General features: G+C 35.4%; 1 protein-coding gene across 1 annotated transcript in view; it reads right to left on the reverse strand.

Annotated features, from left to right (window-relative positions):
• Window positions 1–18,972, reverse strand: part of ZW10 (zw10 kinetochore protein) — a 41,961-nt gene that overhangs the window by 22,128 nt on the left and 861 nt on the right. The window contains exons 2-7 of the mRNA XM_051986996.1: window positions 13,667–13,801; window positions 8,369–8,470; window positions 8,127–8,204; window positions 7,246–7,405; window positions 2,735–2,884; window positions 1,719–1,910 (exon numbers count right to left, since the gene is read on the reverse strand). Coding sequence (XP_051842956.1) covers window positions 1,719–1,910; window positions 2,735–2,884; window positions 7,246–7,405; window positions 8,127–8,204; window positions 8,369–8,470; window positions 13,667–13,801 — 817 coding nt within the window. The remainder of the gene's footprint in view (window positions 1–1,718; window positions 1,911–2,734; window positions 2,885–7,245; window positions 7,406–8,126; window positions 8,205–8,368; window positions 8,471–13,666; window positions 13,802–18,972) is intronic.

The raw sequence follows: 18,972 nt of genomic DNA on the forward strand, positions 1-18,972 counted from the left end.
GATCTCATAGAGAAGGATTTGCAATTTCTCAAAGTCTTGACTTTTTTTTTTTTTGCCTTTTGCCTTTTGCACACCTGCAAAATTACAAGACAGGCTCCTTGTAGATACTGTTTCCCCCCACTTTTTTTTTTGCTCAGAATTACATACCTAGTAAGTATTAAGTGACTGAAGCTGGATAGGAACTCAAATTCTCCTGATTCCAGGGCCTGTGCTCTATTTGCTCTATCAAGCTGCCTCTGTAGATAATGTTTTCACAAGAACTCACAGTTTATTACTTCCAAGAAGGCAAATTCACCTGTCTATGTTTTACTCTTCTCAATCTATAAGTGTTTGATTGTTCAACAAGATAGCATAGAGAAAAGTTTAAATAATAATAAAAAAAAAAAAAAAGACAAAAGCAAAGTAAGAAAGAGTACCAAAGCAAAACCTCCCAAAGGTGATTTTAGCAGCATAGTGACCAGAACATACATCAAGTGGCAGGAAGTATTTCAAATGTGCTACTGAATCATACCACATAAAATATGAGTTACAATAACAGTATTAAACCAATATTGCTGATGTGAATCAAAAGTTTACAGATGACTGGCTTTCCATGTTCTAGGCTCACAGTTCTTAATGATAGTGCTTTCCCTCACTGAAACATTCCATTTATTTATCCCATTTCCATTATGGACAATTCATTTCTTATTTTCTCTGTAGTTAAAACAGAAGTTTCTAATTATGATAAATAACTAAGAGCCTAAGATCCATGTATAACAGCAAATATAATAATATATTCTACGTAACATTATCTCAACCAATGTGGTTTAGAAATTACATCATGAATGTATTATTATCAAACCCTCACTTGAAAACTAACTAAACTAATGTTCATGAGTTAATATTCAAAAAAAGAAGCTGGCTCAATAAAGAGGTGAAAATTTCAAGGCAATTCTATTTGGATGAATTATAGATTATGAACAAGAATAAAAAGCTATCATAGAATCTCTTTATGTGATCCCACCTTTCTTCCCTATTTTATTTATTATCTGACCTACCCACTTCCCATCCCCACTGTACAATAAAATAAAAATATAACAAATGCATGTAATGTGACAAACAAATTCTCACATTGGCAATGACTATTTATAACATTTTTCTTACAAAACACTGATCTCCTTTGTAATCAAAGGATAGGCATTTTTAATGTCTATTGACTGATAGTATATTTCACCTAATATCACCAATAAATTCCATTAAGTAGATTATGATTATATTGTACACTTAAGACACTGCTAGAGACTTACAATTTTAGATATTGATAATTCTGTGATGCAGGAAGAGAAAGAAAAGTTCCTTTACTCCAGGGGCACAATTCCCACTACCCCTTCACCCTTCTACTTCCCCACACATATTCACATTCCCTATGTACATTCAGACTCTGGTATATGTCCAACTTTGGAGACTAGGAATGTTTTAAAAATAACAAAAATTATAGCTAGCATTTATATAATGCAAGGTATTATATAATACTGAGGAGGTAAATGCTGTTACTACCCTCATTTTATAGATGAGGAATCTGAAGCAAATAGGTTTAATAACTTGCCTAATATAACAAAGATAATAAGTGTCTGAAGCCAAGGCTTCTTAACTTCAGGCCTGGAGCCCAATCCACTGTGACATCTAATTGATCCAACGCATCCTGTTCCAAAGTAAAGAGATGTTTCCAGGCTACATACCCAGCAGGTGTTTCTGAAGAACTTCCAGCACCAGTCTGATCTTTGTAAATACCTCAGGTGGAGATGAATGTTCCAACTCAGTCGCTACAGATTCAAATCGAAAGACAACTGTATCAGGATGGGTATCAATCAGAGCATGGAGGGATGGATAAAATACCAGGGGCCTAATGATGTACTTCAGCAGCAACTGGCCTAAAAAAACAAAAAAAGACATTTTTAAAGTTATTAAAATTGTTAATTCGCTAGAAAGGGATTTATAAAAATCAGCATTTCAAAAAAGGAGAGCTAAAATTACATAAAGACAAATCCATCTGCTTCATCCCTTAGTATTACAAAACACTACTCATTAGAGTTTCCTGGGCTATCTATTGATTTTTACTTAATAGTAGTAACTAGCACTTATATAGTACTTTAAAGTATGAAAAGCATTTTTCCTCAACTATTCTTTGAGGAAGATGCCATTTTATAGGTGAAGAAACTGAAATATACAGAGTTAAAGTGACCTTTCCAAAGTCCTCTTCACAAAGACTATGCTAATAAAACATAAGTTGTGGCAGATACAAGATCAACCTGGAAATGCTCTGAGTACAGAGCTCATGAAGAAGTACATCAGCATCTAAGGGTATCCTAATCAGGCTTAGAGAACTCACCACCAGACAGATATTTGGTGATGAATCATTTTGGTCCCTATAGTTTCCTAAACAGTGCACAAAAACATGGAGAGCTGGCAGTCAGTACCTATAATGTTGAAATCATAGACTTTTGAAGTATTAAAGTACAAGTAACTTTCTGATAAACAACTAAACCAATCTTCAGGAACAAAATAGACAAAAGACCTAGGCTGCCTAAAAGGAAGATATGATCAATTCGGGACAATTCTACTTGGGAACCCCAGGACTTAGGCCATGTTCCACAAAGCAGATTCATCATAGAGTTTCTTTCAGTTTCCACCATCTTCTTTCTTCTGTTAAGACTTTTTGAGATTTCATTCACAAGAAACAAGATCTCCAACTTACTGAAGGATTTAAGTTTGGTGTGTAGCTCGCCAACAAGAGCAAATGCCAACAGTATAGAACTGATAGGAGGGGAGGGAGCTTCATCTTCTTTCTGAGAAGGTTCGGTACACAAGTGAAGTTCCGTCTGTAGGACAGATTCCAAGCTGCTAACTTCAAAGGAAAAAGCAAAACATCATGAGCCATCACAAAGATGTAACTACCAAATATTTACCGTTCGCATGCATTTCCCAGAGGGGAAAACTAAGGCATATCAATGTGGCTCCCTTTCCATATAAAAATGAGATTAAGTTGCAACATGAACTACCACAACCAGGCAGAAAGGAAAATGATATAATGGAAAGAGCACTAGAAAGAGGTCAAGGTCCTAGGTCTGCCAGTGACCAGTTATATGACCAAGGTAAGATATTTAGCTTTCTTCACAGGAGCCTCAATTTCCTTCTCTTTAAAAACTGATCATAATTAAAACCAGTTCTAATCATATGAGAAAATGCTCTAAATCACTATTGATTATAGAAGTGCAAATAAAGACAACTCTGAGATACTATTACACACCTCTTAGATTGGCTAAGATGACAGGAAAAGAAAATGATAAATGTTGGAAGGGATGTGGGAAACCTGAGACACTGATACATTGTTGGTGGAGTTGTGAACTGATTCAACCATTCTGGAGAACAATTTGGAACTATGCTCAAAAAGTTATCAAACTGTGCATACCCTTTGATCCAGCAGTGTCTCTACTGGGCTTATTCAAAGTGATCTTAAAGGAGGGAAAGGGACCCACATGTGCAAAAATGTTTGTGGCAACCCTTTTTGTAGTGGTAAAAAACTGGAAACTGAGTGGATACCCATCAGTTGGAGAATGGCTGAATAAGCTGTATATGAATGTAATGGAATATTATTTTTCTGTTAGAAGTGACCAAAAGGATGATTTCAGAGAGGCCTGGAGAGACTTACATAAACTGATGCTGAGTGAAAGTGAACAGAATTAAGAGAACATTGTACACAGCAACAAGAAGATTATACGATGATCAATTCTGACAGATATGGCTCTTTTTAACAATGAGATAATTCTTCCAAATCTTTATTGATCAGAGAAATGCAAATTAAGACAACTCTGAGATACCACTACACACCTGTCAGATTGGCTAAGATGACAGGAAAAAATAATGATGAATGTTGGAGGGGATGCGGGAAAACTGGGACACTAATGCATTGTTGGTGGAGTTGTGAACGAATCCAACCATTCTGGAGAGCAATCTGGAATTATGCTCAAAAAATTATCAAATTGTGCATACCCTTTGATCCAGCAGTGTTTCTTATATCCCAAAGAAATACTAAAGAAGGGAAAGGGACCTGTATGTGCCAAAATGTTTGTAGCAGCCCTGTTTGTAGTGGCTAGAAACTAGAAAATGAATGGATGCCCATCAATTGGAGAATGGCTGGGTAAATTGTGGTATATGAATGTTATGGAATATTATTGTTCTGTAAGAAATGACCAGCAGGATGAATACAGAGAGGACTGGCGAGACTTACATGAACTGATGCTAAGTGAAATGAGCAGAACCAGGAGATCATTATACACTTCGACAACGATATTGTATGAGGACATATTTTGATGGAAGTGGATTTCTTTGACAAAGAAACCTGAGTTTCAATTGATAAATGACGGACAAAAGCAGCTACACCCAAAGAAAGAACACTGGGAAACGAATGTGAACTATCTGCATTTTTGTTTTTCTTCCCGGTTATTTATACCTTCTGAATCCAATTCTCCCTATGCAACAAGAGAACTGTTCGGTTCTGCAAACATATATTGTATCTAGGATATACTGCAACATATCCAATATATAAAGGACTGCTTGCCATCTAGGGGAGGGGGTGGAGGGAGGGAGGGAAAAAAAAAATCGGAACAGAAACGAGTGTCAATATAAAGTAATTATTAAATAAAAATTAAAAAAAAAAAAATGAGATAATTCAGGCCAATGCCAACAGACTTGTAATGGAGAGGACATCTGCATCTAGAGAGAAGACTATGGGAACTGAATGTAGAACACAACATAGTGTTTTTGCTTTTTTTTTGTTGTTTTCTCATTTGTTTGTTTTCTCATTTTCCCCCCCTTTTTGATGTGATTTTTCTTGCACAGCATGATAGCTGTGGAGATATGTGTGGAGGAATTGCACATGTTTGACATTTATTGGATTGCTTCTCTGGGGGAAGGAATAAGGAGAAAGTGTAAGAAAAAATTTGGGGTACAGAATTTTACAATAGTGAATGTTGAGGATTATCTTTGCATATATTTTAAAAATAAAAAGCTATTATTTAAAAAAAAATTTTTTAAAGATCTTATCATATTGGACTAAATGATCTCTAAGAACCTTTCTAGCAGCAAAATTCTCCAGGATCCTAATTTATATATTCAGAGAATCGCTACTCATGCTCTCTAGGAAAGTACTGATCTGCCCAGAATAGGGTAAGAGTCATGAAACAATATAAGACATACAGGGATGATCATTCTGTTCTTGTGATATCAGAATGCCTCAAATTTTTTACATCATTTTAAAGAAAGTGATTTTTTTACATTAAAAGCTGAAAGATGAAGCTAGGAATACAACAGATGCTTATAAATGTTGTTGAATGAATGCATAAAGAAAATGGAACTTTAAACTTCAATTTTTCTTTGATATTTCCTTTAGGTTGTCCCCTATCAAATCCTGATACCCTGTAAAACAAGACTGTATTGTTACAGTGTGTAAATGACATAGAATTCAACCTGGTTACATCTTCTGGTGAGGCAGATCTACTCAGCAGACAAGACCTAGAAAACTAAAAGTACCTTTCCTTCAAAATATCTGATATAAAATAACTGGGAAGAATTTTGGAGTGAGTAATGATATGAAAAAATAATTTTATTTCTTCTAAAGAATAAAGACTTAATTTAATATCAATAATTTGGTTGCAGGAAAAACATGTTGCAGTAGAATGAATGTCTTTTCACAATACCTCATTTATGTAAAGGAGTTTTTATATAAAGGCTCAAGTATTATTTTAAAAACTGTGAACTGAAAACACTTTACAATCTGACTCTACACTCTACTTAATTTTAACAAATGATAAAGAATAGGTGCTGTTCCTCACTACCTGATTCTGGATAAACCATTTAAAATCTCTGGGATTCTGTTTTCTCAGCTGTAAAAGGTGTCAGACAAGACCAATTAAGTCCCTTCCAACTCTAAATCCCATGGCTTGCTTTGACCCTGATACCTAAACTATTGTCAAGTCTCTTTGTTTACAGCACTCCTTTTCTTAAATCAAAGGATAATAGACCTATAGCTGAAGGGACCTCAGGGGAAAAATAAACAAAACAAAATCTAGTCCAACTCTGTCACCTTACAAGGGAGGATACTGCAAACCAAGGTCCTGCATGGATATCATCATGAGTATCATCAGAGGTGACCAATCTAGTTTCCTAAATTATAAAATGTAGGGTGTGTACTAAATGACATGTAAATCTCCTTCAGTTCCAGTAAAATAATCCTTGTTTATATTATGGTCTCTAGAAGGAATATTATTCCATTTCCACTATGCCCAAATACTTCCCATTCTTCATTATCTCACTAATCTCTTCTTTTTCTGGACTTTTACTCTCTTCATTTTTTTCCCATTTGCCAACTGGATTATCTCCCAAATGATACAGTAAGCTTCTCACCGTCAGTATAGAACAGCAGTCTACTTATGCCTTAGTCACTAAGCTCTTACTGACCAATTTGCTGATTGAGCAGTTAGGTGGTGCAATAGACATAATGCCAGGCCTGGAGTTAAGAAGACCTGAATTCAAACCACTTATTAGCCATGTGATCCTGAATGTGATCTGAAAGTGAATCCACTTAACCCTATTTGGCTCAGTTCCTTGATTTGTAAATAAGCTGGAAAAGGAAACAACAAACTCTCCCAGGATCCTTGCCAAGAAAACCCCCAAATGGGGTCATGAAGAGTCAGACATGACTGAAAGAATTAACAACAAAATTGCCTCTACATTATCACTAAACCCTTTCTTATGATCTGCCTGGTTTACTTAGCTCCACAATAAGCTTCTTTTGAGAAGAGGGAGAAAAGTTAGAGGAAATAGAGTTACAATTTCTTTCATACAATAACAACTCACATTATAAGGTGCTTTATTGTCCAAAGCACTTCTACTTACTTTATCTTATTTGATCCTGACAATAACCCTGTCAAGTAGGAAGAGTGAGCACTCTGCAGAGGAACATACTGAGCACAAAAGGGAGGGATGACTTGCCCATGGACACACACATAGCAAATGGCACAGCTGAGACTGTAACCCAGATTATCTCATTCTCTGGGCATCCTCCTCAATACGAAGGGCTAACTGACTAAGTATTCAATAAGCACCTTGGATGAACAAATTACAATTTCTCTGCCTTTAATATAAAAAACACAGAGCAGATTTCCAAAGCAAAAGGGAAGCAAGGCTGGTCTAGAAGAAGTACATCACCTTTAGATGTAGGAAGCTTCCATGCAGCCAGCTTCTGCCACTCCTCCCCAAGGTGGTAGAGTATGTTCTGCTTTTGGATTGTGAGCTCCACACTGAGGGATTTGAAAATCTGTAATTCAAAGCCTTTCCTGGATTTTAACGACTTCAAGCAGTTCTGTGCCTGGTGATAAAATGGACACTGGTTAAACAGTTTGGTTCAAAGAAGTTAAAACATTCTTTCTAAATGAATGGATGCCCATCAATTGGAGAATGGCTGGGTAAATTGTGGTATATGAATGCTATGGAATATTATTGTTCTGTAAGGAATGACCAGCAGGATGAATACAGAGAGGCTTGGAGAGACTTACATGAACTGATGCTAAGTGAAATGAGCAGAACCAGGAGATCATTATATACTTCAACAGCGATACTGTATGAGGATGTATTCTGATGGAAGTGGATTTCTTTGACAAAGAGACCTAACTGAGTTTCAATGGATAAATGATGGACAGAAGCAGCTACACCCAAAGAAAGAACACTGGGAAACGAATATGAACTATTTGCATTTTTGATTTTCTTGCCGGGTTATTTTTACCTTCTGAATCCAATTCTCCCTGTGCAACAAGAGAACTGTTTGGTTCTGCAAACATATATTGTATCTAGGATATACTGCAACATATCTAACATATATAGGACTGCTTGCCATCTAGGGAAGGGGGTGGAGGGAGGGAGGGGAAAAATCGAAACAGAAGGGAGTACAAAGGATAATGTTGTAAAAAATTACCCTGGATTCTGTCAATATAAAGTTATTATTAAATAAAATAAAATTTAAAAAAAAACATTCTTTCTATGCTGACAAAAGAACAACATTACTTCCATTTTCAAGAGAAATCCTTTAGTACCTTTTTCAAGTGCTGAGCAGCAGCAACATATTTCTTCTCTGATAAGGCACAATTATAGTCTTCGATGGCAGTGGAAAACTGAGAGAAAAAAAGACTTATGTAAGTGACTAGGTATTTAGGTCTTTTTAGCTTTCCAGAATTCAAAATACCAAAAAGGCTCCCTCAACAAAAAGGCTCATTAAATGAATGAATCCCTCTACTACTCTCCCCTTCCCCCAAAAAAATTCATAGTCCAAATGTACCTCTTGAAGCTGTTTAAGCATACTCAGAACCACCGTGTCTCTTTCCAGCTGCTGCTTCAGTTGTGTAAATTCCGCAATGGATACATGAAGGTCCTGTTGTACCTAATTAGCATTTCAAAAATACACATCCTTTTTTATTGTGCCATCTATCACCAGTGTAACATAATGTTTTAAAGTAGTTTAATTCATTAACACTGATACTTTTGATAAGGTGTAGGTATGGGGAAATGCATTTCAATAACATCACCTAAATTGTACCAGGATTACAAAATATTCTACATCTGATTAAAAATTCATTTTAACAAATAAATCTAATGTTAATGCTTTGAGTTGGCATGGAGCTGAATCTGAGCTCTTGAATACTATGCCAGCTAAGCAACAGCAATTTACCCAACCTAAAAAATTGAAAATTTTTCACGAAGTCCAGTGGATGTCCTGTCTTTAACTCAGAGGACTTACCCAGTTATCCTTGGAGTAGCTAATCACCAAAAATGTGGCCCACAAATAGTTATTATTTTAGGCCACAGCAATTTATGAAGTTGTCTATTAAAGCATGAAAGACTGATCACACCAATGAATTAATTCACAGTTGTTTTCAAAATATTGATGAAAGTTTGCTGAATCAAGTATTGTGAATTCAATTTTCTGATCAGTCAAGTTACCAAAATGTATTTATTTCAAATACTGTTTTGAAAACTTTTCTAAAATGTATTTAGTCCCATTTTCTGTTATGCAAAACACAGATTACAATTAATCTCTTAAAGGATTAAATATTCTTTAGTATCTCAAGGTCATACATCTAATGATCAGTGATTTTTATATAACTAATGAACAATGATTGAATATTAGAGCTTCAAATGGAATTCAGAGGTCATCTAATCCAAGATCTACTTGAAGAATGAATTGCCTTTACAACAGTCCTGACAAGTGACCAGCTTCCTTTTAATCTACATCATCAGGAATAAGGAAATAACTTTACTTTGAAGGCAACCCTTTCCATTTAAGACAACTCTTAACTGTCAGAAGTTCTATACATACTAAGCCAAAACTCATTTTTCAGTAATCCCCACCATAGGTCCTAGTTCTTTTCTCTGATTTCAAATTTTAAACATTCTCCTTTATAATGGTAATCTTTTTAAATACAGGAAGGTGGCTATTATGCCTCTTCATAACTTTTCTTCCGCAGCCGCTTCAATGGATCCCCTCAGAACATCATTTTGGGTCTCATTTCAAGCTGACTGCCATTGTCTAAACATTCCAACTTATCAGTATACTTCTAAAATATACTGTCTTTTCTGACAGAGAGATAATAGAGTCAAGATGCCAAAAGGCATACATTTTTAGATAAGATGCAGGATTGTTTTGATAGACTATGAATATTTATTTCAAGGACTTTGTGTGTGTGTTTGGTTTTGGTTTTGCCAAAAGAAATAAAAGTGGAAAGGAAAGAAGTAAAGAAAGGGGAGTAAATAGTTTTTGTTTTTGTTTTTGTTTTTTTTTTTTTTAAAAAAAGGAAAAACAATTAAGGCATATTTTGGTTTAAAAACAAAAAAAAATTAAGAAGCCCAGACAAGCAGGGCAGTTTTGAAAGCTACATTATATAATTAAAAGGAAAAGCAAACTAAACTTAAAAAAATCACACAGCTTTATGTACATTCTTCTTTTTCTATTCTACTATATAAATAGAAATGCCTAATTTATGTGATCTTTGCTAAGTTCAGAATAAAATTTAAATTTCTTTAATTTTTTTTTTTTTAACCAGAACAATATTGGTTGAAGCAGCACCACACTATACAGAGGAACTATTACCTTCCTTGCTCTGGATACTATGCTTCTATTAAAGTAGTCTTATACACCATTAATGTCTATCTTGTTTCACTTCTCCAAGCTAGTACTTGTACAGATGACTTTTTTAGGACAGCTAAAATGCAGAGTGGTACAGTGGATAGAATGCCGGGCTTAGAGTCAGATCTCAAGCTCTTTCTATTTGTGAGAGCCTACACAAGGCACTTAACCCGTGTCTGCCTCATCTTCCTCAAATGAGGTTAATAATAATAATAATGAGGCTGTCAAAGAATGTCAAAGGTCAAAAAGTGCAGGGAAGCAATACCAGGGACAGGATTGGAACAAAGAGAAAAATCCAGAGAGATGAGACAAGAGAAAGGGGAGGATAAAGGCAGGAATAGAGCACCTGCTGGGAGTAGCCCAGGCACCTGATGGGAGTGGCCCAAGCACCCCAAGATCATAGATCAGAGTGGAGGCAATGTCACCCAACTCTTAGCTTCTGTCTTCTTTTCCAAGGGGAGTATGTGGGTTGGAAATTAAAAATAAACCTTCTGTGCTGCTCTCCCAGCTCTCTGCCAGGCCTGGGTTCCTCTCCTTTCTTTTATCTGTGAATCCTGAGCTTCCCTTTGAGAATCAGCTCAACCACCATTTCCCTCACAAAGCATCCCATAAGCTCATTGCCAAATCTGGGCTCATCTCTCCCTCCTCAGGTCACCTTGCACTGAGTTATAGTTTTATGTCTCACTTTGAGATATAAGTTCCTTGAAGGCAGAATCTATTTTTCCTTCTGTTTCTGTATCCCCAGAGCCAGGCTCAGAGACACTAGTCTTGTACAACAGAGACACTTAATTAATGTTTGCCAACTGGGTAGTCATAAAGTAGCTGCTATTGATGAGTTCAAGTGTCCAGTCCCAGAAAAACCACCTCCTAAGGGACTAAAAACTGGCAGATGTGACTGATTTAGCCACTCCTAAAAGTCTCTGAAAGATGATGAAATAAAACAGGATCAAATAATGGGAGAAAGACTAATGTCCCAATTTTCAAAAAATATATAGAAATTGTAAACTATTAGCAAATAAATTTGATTTGGATCCTGCTAAAATTCCAGATTAAAAAAATTAATAAATAATATTATTAAAAGGTATCATTAGTGAACAACAACAAAAAAATAACCAAGTATCTATCATAAGAAGCTAGTACAGCTCCATCTTGAACAGGTCATGCCACTCTAACCTCATTTCCTTTTCAGAAATGGTTACATAGCTGGCTAATTAGAATAACAGAAAATACTGTTTACCTAAATTTCACCTAAGCATTTGATAAAGTGTCTCATGCTATTCTTGTTGACCAAAATGGGAGTTGTCAGCCTGACAGCAGTTTAACTAAAGTGGATTCAGAACTGGCTATGCTACTCTCAGGTCTTCAGTTTATTGCTCCAGATTTCCTAAGGACCTAAATGAACTGACCTTCAAAGGATCCAAACCTGTATTATTAATGATTCAATACTGACCTGGAAGGGGGATTCTAGACAAGAATCCCAGGGATCTATGCTTGGCCTTGTTCAGTGCCACTTTATACTCAATTCTTTGGATAAAGATAAATGTGGGTATATTTATCAAATTTGCAATAACATTAAATTGGGAAGCACAGAAAATATGTTTGATGGGAGAATCAGAATCCCACAAGATCTAGAGACAATAGGACACCGAGCAAAGTGTAATGAAATGAAATGTAAAGGGAATAAATGTAAACTCTTACTTTCACATTAAAACAAACAAACTCCACAAGTACAAAATTCCCACAGATACAAAGCAGTTTGTCTGAAAAAAATTGGGGAGTTTTCATGGATTGTAAATACAGCGTATATAAAGATTATGTTAATGAAGCCAAAAAAAAAAAAAAAAAACTAGTAAGATCTTAGGGTACATTAAAAGAGAAATAATGTTGAGTACCACAGAGCTGACAGTCCTGTTGTATCCTGTTCTAGTCAGATGACTTCTGGAAGATATTGTTTAACTGATGGGCTAAAGAAGAAGACAAACAGTGGTGAAGGACCTATAGATCAAACTACAAGCATTAGTTGGAAGGAAATGGGGTTGGAAAAGATAATCTTTTGCAGGAAATATAACAGATGCCTTCAATTATTGGACAGGATTAGGCTTGTTTCACTTACCCTAGTAGGGCAGAATTAGCTAAAAAGGATGAAGATGTTAAGGGAAAATTTGCTATCCTCAGAACTCTCCAAATATAAAATGACTGCCTTGGAAAATATAGGACCTACTTCTCACAAAGGACCCTCAAGCAAATGATGATATATTGCTATTGAATACACTGCTCATCAACACTGTATGACTTTGTCCTTTCCAACTCAGAAAGATGTATTCCATTGAATCTGCATTGACCACAGAACACATCTCAACACCGAGAAATGCCTTATTTAGTTTCTCTCTCTTTGCCTATTTCTTCTTGAGGCCAAAGATATGTAAAAGTGTTTTGAAAAGTTAAAGCACCACAAAAGTACAAACCCACTTTCAAACTTGTTTTGAGAATGCAACGACAGAAACATTTTTATCCTTAAATTAAAGAAGTTTAGGCACCTATTATGTGCCAGACACTGTGCTAAATGCTTTACAATTATTATTTAATTTGACTCTCACAACAACCCTGGGAGAGAGCTGCTATTATTATCCCAATTCTACAGTTGATAAAAACAAGGCAGACCAAGATGCCTTTCCTAGGGTCACTCAGCTCAAAAGTGCCTGAAGCCGATCTAAATTTATCTTCCTGACTAGAGTAATGTCCAATACTTTTTCCATTGTTACTGTACCACCTAGTTGCTCTGTGAGAAGCAGCAACACATATGAGGCGGGTCAGATCACCTTTCCAGTCATCTCCCTTTTAAGCCTGAGCCTTGGGAACAGCAATGCTTCCAGGCTAGGACCACCAGCTATCACCTTGGCAAGCAACCAAGAGATGCTGCTTGGCCACCACTCCTGCATGTGCTGTGGTCACAACTGGCGAAGACCCAGAAAAAAAAGTCCTTGGCACCATAAAACAGTCCAGCATCAGAAACTGGCATGATTTTATCAGTGGAAATGATAACTAAAGAAGAGATATTACCATTTACTTTGCCATACCTTAAGAACCATGGGATTTTTCTATCAGATTTGTAGCTAAAACCTTCCATATGTGTTGACTCCATTAGAATGTGAGCCCTCCTCTAAAAGTAATGACTGTCTGACTTTTCTTTTTATGTCTCCAAAATTTAGCACTTAATAAATGCTTTCACTCATTCATTCATTTTTCACTCTGGACAAAGATTTCACCGAACAATTAGAGAAGTGTAGCATAGGAAGGGATTATCTGGTGAAATCCATCATGTCACAGATGTAGAGGCTGAAGCGCCGAAGGGCCACAGCCTGGTGAATTACACTGCTTCAGGAAACTTCAAGTGAGAACAACCCACCTTCTCCAACAAGCCAGGTGTCAGGTTGGCAGACTTACTGTCCTTACCTCACTCTCCACCCTGGACTTCAGCAGATCAATGTCATCACATAGCTCATCGACCTGGGTTACCAAGTCCTGGGCACTTTGCATGCTGGGCAAGAATTCATTGTACTTCTTATTGATCATGCTGCACACCTCACCCTGCAATGCAAAATGAAAAAATCACTGAAGATTATTGTGGAGTTAGGATTTCTATAAGAATTAACTTCCACCAAGGTCTCTCTTATCCTGGAAACTTCCAGACAAACAATTACCCATTTCTTTTTCAGGTCAAAGTCTTTTAACTCTCCCAAACTTAAAATTCACAAAACAAATTAACAGGATAGAGGGGATCACCTTGACATCTAATGTTGCCCAAAAGTTATCTAAACATTTAGAGAAGCAAAATACAGAACCAAATTCAAAAGGTCTCATTTTGAATTAAACAAGCTCAGATTAAAACCAATTTTCAGTTATGCATGTATTCATGTAAAAGGGAATACACAAATAATTTTCTTATGTTTGCCACTTAGAAAATATTTGCCTCGCAACACCATGAAATAAACAGAATAAGTATTGTTATTCTCATTTTACAGATTAAGAAACTGAGGCTCAGGAGGATAGAAGGTATACCCCCTCATTTGAAAGGAAAAGACAAGATAAAAGGGATAGTAGAGTAGCTGTTCCTAAAAAGTTCTATGCCCAGTTGTTTTATATCCTAGTATATTAGCATTAGACTATTATCAAGGATCTTTAAAAAACTGGGGGGAAGGTGGGGAAGAGAAGAGGAAGGAGGGAGAGGAGGGAGAAAAGGAAGAGAAGAGAGAATACCAGATTGGATAAGGGCAAAAGTCTCAACTTAAAAATAAAAAAGTAATGAGAGTAGAATCTGCACAAGACACTCTAGTGAATGTAACTTCAGTTCCAAGCAAAATTCTGGAATGCGTCACTAAAGAAATAGTTTCTGACATGTAGAAAATGACATGATGCAACAAGATGCATTTATTAGGAACATGTCATACCTGACTAACTTCATTTCCTTTTCTGACAAAGTTAGTTGGACTGACAAATGAAAGGAATGCAGTAGACCAAGTATATTGAGATTTTAGCTCGGCATTTAACAAAATTTTTCTCTATACTTTTGTATGAGATGGGAAAGTATGGGCTAGGAGATAGAAAATAGGTGGATTTAAAGCTGTTTGAAAAACCAGACCCAGAATCATGATCAATGGATCAAAGCCAACTTGAACATGAAATGTCACAGGGCTCTGTCCCTAAGTTAATAACATTCAATACTTTTTGTCAACAACTTGGACAAAAGTATGGATGTTATACTTACCAACTACCCAAATAATAATAAGTTGGGAGGATAACTAATATGCTGATGATCAATTTGAGATCCAAAAAGATTTCAAAAAGCTAGAACTGGGATAATTAAGTGACATGCAAAGAGGAAATATGTAAAGTATTATACTAGTTCAAAAATCAACTGCATAAGTAAAAGCAATATGGCTAAAGAGGTTTTTTTTTAAGATTTTAAAGTTTTCTCTTTGAAAAGATCGCACCTTACAGTGCACACAAGAAAAATATTCTGAAATGCATACTGTATTTACGAAACATAATCAGTTATGAGGCTTTTTTCTCTTTTAAAAAATTTTTAATTTATGGAATAAAACAAGTATTTCCATAACATAATCCAGTAAAAATATGATTGTACATGATACTGCAAATCTACTGTGCACAACTTGCTAGTCCTTTCAAATATACAACAAAATTACTATGTAAATTTCTTTATTTTCCTTCTCTCCCCACTTAACCCAATCTAGTGATGACTACCATCAAACAAAAATAGGGATATATGTAAAATTACTCTATACATATTTCTATTTATCAATTATTTCTCTGGATGCAGATACCATTTTTCTTCATATGTCCTCTATCGTTAATTAGATTATTTATAATCGACAAAATGACATATTCACTCAAAATCATTCTAAATATTGCTGTTTAATGTATGCAACATTTTTTTGGTTGCACTCATTTCACTCTTAATTATTTCAAGCTAGTCTTTCCATGTTTCTCAAAAATCAATACTCATCATTATTGAATAGTAGGTATCTTTTTTTTTTCATTGTATGCATGCTCTCACATAACTTAAAATATTATTCAAAAAAACAGATGGGGGGGATAAAGGACAATTTATACAGTGTGTTAAATGAAAGATCCTGGGGCAGTTATCAATCAGTTGTAATGCTTATTCAAAAATGTCACACTTCTGTATACCTAATCAATGAAAAAACCTTTTAAAGTGGTTGCATAAGTGAGGGTAAAGAAGTCACAGTCAGTTAACTTCATAACAGAAAAAACAAATATTTCTATATCATGGTATTAATGTTTTCCAGCAGTAATTTGAGTTCTATTATTCTATAAAAGCTTAACAGAAGCATGATGTTGTTTAGAGGCATATTTTATGTCTATAGAAGAATAAACTTTCCAAAATCAAGCTACCGAAAAATGAAAGGGGCAATCACAGGAAACAATAAGTCCCTATCAGTAGAGGTCATCAAAAGAAAAATCTGTCAAGTAATTTACCCAATGCCAGGTACAGAAGGAGGAGTTATGAAAATACTTAGTCATTTCCTCCTCTACAAATGGAACCTGGATGATTACTCCTGGGTGACCTTCTCAAGAGAAATTTCTACGCCACTGTAAGCTGGGCTAAATGTCTTCTGCAGAAAGAAATTTATGTCCAAAGAAGAACTAGAGAACATTCTGAAATGCAATAAGTTTAAAAGTTTGTACAAACAAAATCAATGCAGCTAAGATTAGAAGGGAAGTAGAAAACAGGGAAAAAAAATTTACATCCAAAGCTTCTGATAAAGGCCTTATTTTTAAAATACATAGAGAATTGACTCAAATTTATAATACATACCATTCTCCAAATGATAAGTGGTCAAAAATATAGACAATTTTCAAATGAAGAAATTAAAGCCTTTTTCAGTCATGAAAAAATGCTCTAAATCACTGATTAGAGAAATGCAAATTAAGACACTCTGAGATACCACTTCACTCCTCTCAGATTGGCTAAGATGGCAGGAAAAGATAATGATTAATGATGGATGGCATGTGGGAAAACTGGACATTAATAAATTGTTGGTGGATCCAACCATTATGGAAAGCAATTTGGAACGATGTCCAAAGGGCTATCAAAATGTACATACCATTTAATCCAGCAGTCTCACTACTGGGTTGGTGTCTCAAAGAGATAATAAAAAAGGGAAAAGGACCCCATGTGCAAAAATGCTTGTAGCAGCCTTTTTTATAGTGGCAAGGAACAGGAAATTAAATGGTTGCCCATCAGTTGGAAAATGGCTGAATAAGTTATGGTATATGAATACAATGGAATATTATTGTTCTATAAGAAGTGATTGACAGGCTGATTTCAAAAAGGCCTGGAGGGGAGGGATTTACATGAACTGATGCTAAATAAAGTGAGTAGAACCAAAAAAACATTATACACAGTAACAGGATTATGTGATGATCAACTATGATGGAACTGGCTCTTTTCAAAAATGAGACGATTCAGGCCAATTCTAATACACTTGCATCCAGAGAGAGTATTATGAGGACTGAATGTGGATCACAACATAGTATTTTCACCTTTTTTGTTGTTGTTTGCTTGGGTTTTTTTTTTTCTCATTTTCTCTTTTGATCTCATTTTTCTTGTGCAGCATGATAAATGTGGAAATCTGTTTAGAAGAACTGCACATGTTTAACCTATATTAGATTACTTGCTGTCTAGAGGAGGAAAGAGGAGAGGGAGAAAAATTTGGAACACAAAGTTTTGCGAAGGTGAATATTGAAAATTATCTTTGAATATATTTTAAAAAATAAAAAGCTATTAGTATAAAATAAATAAATAAATGAATTATGAATTCTTTTCCAAATCTAAAAGTCTTTCTGACTCTAATTTCAATTTTCTCCAATTCTAACAAATATCATTTAGTACATAACATTAGTAAAGTGCTGTGCAAGGCATAAGGGATAAAAAGACAAAAATACATACAACTCCTTTAAGTAACTTAAATTTTATCAAAACAGAAATAATATGCACACAAACATATGACACAAGGCAAACTAAGAGTAAGTAGTAAAGTCAGGAATGAGCTGGAAAAGCTTCACAACAGATAGTGTCCAGAATACTAAGATTCGGAAAGAACCAAAACTGAAGATTATATGTTAAAGACAACAAAAAGGGCGTTTTTAGTTATATTGAAGGCAAGAGAAAAATCAAAGATAGGACAGAAAATCTATCTCACAAATGGGATGATAACAAGAGACACTCTTGCTTTATTTCTTTTCTTGATCAAAAAGAATAATCTTCCAAGTGGGACATGCAAAAAAAAAAAAAAAAAGTAAACAAGGAATTAAAATTCCAATAAGCATACATAGTAAGAAAACATTAGTTTGTCCTGGATTTTAAGTCAAAAAGCCACAGGTAAATCATACCCTAGGATACATATGGTATACCAAAAGAATTGATAGATATAATTGCTGAGCCTTGTCAATGATTTTTTTTTTTTTAACTAATATCAGGGCAAAGAAAAGTGATACCATGGGATTGGAAATCATTAAATGCCTCCCCCGCCACTTTTTTTTGACGAGGGGATGGAACTTCAGGCTGGTGAGCTTAAATTTAATTCCTGACCAAAGTCTTCAATATATTATTAAAGGGGTGACTAGGGAGCATTTACAATGGGAAGCAATGATCATAAACAGCTAGTATGGTTTCATTAAGTATAAGTCATGCTATACTAACCTCATTTCCTTTTTTGATTGAGTTACTAAACTGGCAGGTAGATAATGAGATAGGCCTAGCTTATTAACAATATCTCACATTTTAACCTTCAGACAAGATGGAGAGATGTATGGTCTAATTCAGAATTAGTGAGATAAGTGGAATAGTAGAGGCAATGTCGACCTGGACAGAAGTTTCCAGTAGAATTTAATAGAGATCTATCTAGTTTGATGTTTTTATGAAAGATTCAGATGAGAAGCAGCTAGGTAGCACAGTGGAGAGAGCACCAGCCCTGAAGTCAGGAGGACCTGAGTCCAAAATTGGCCTCAGAAAGCCTGGAAAGTCACCTAACCCCAATTGCTTCAACAAGAGAGAGAAAGAGAGAGGAAAGAGAGAGACAGAGACAGAGACAGAGAGAGAGAGAGAGAGATTCAGATGAACACATAGGTGGCATTTATGTGATATTTGCAGATGACACAAAGTTAGGAGGATAAATAACACACTGAGTAAAGAGAGTCAGAACCAAAAAGAAAAA

This window comes from Antechinus flavipes, chromosome 3 (assembly GCF_016432865.1).
Source record: "Antechinus flavipes isolate AdamAnt ecotype Samford, QLD, Australia chromosome 3, AdamAnt_v2, whole genome shotgun sequence".
NCBI lineage: Eukaryota > Metazoa > Chordata > Mammalia > Dasyuromorphia > Dasyuridae > Antechinus > Antechinus flavipes.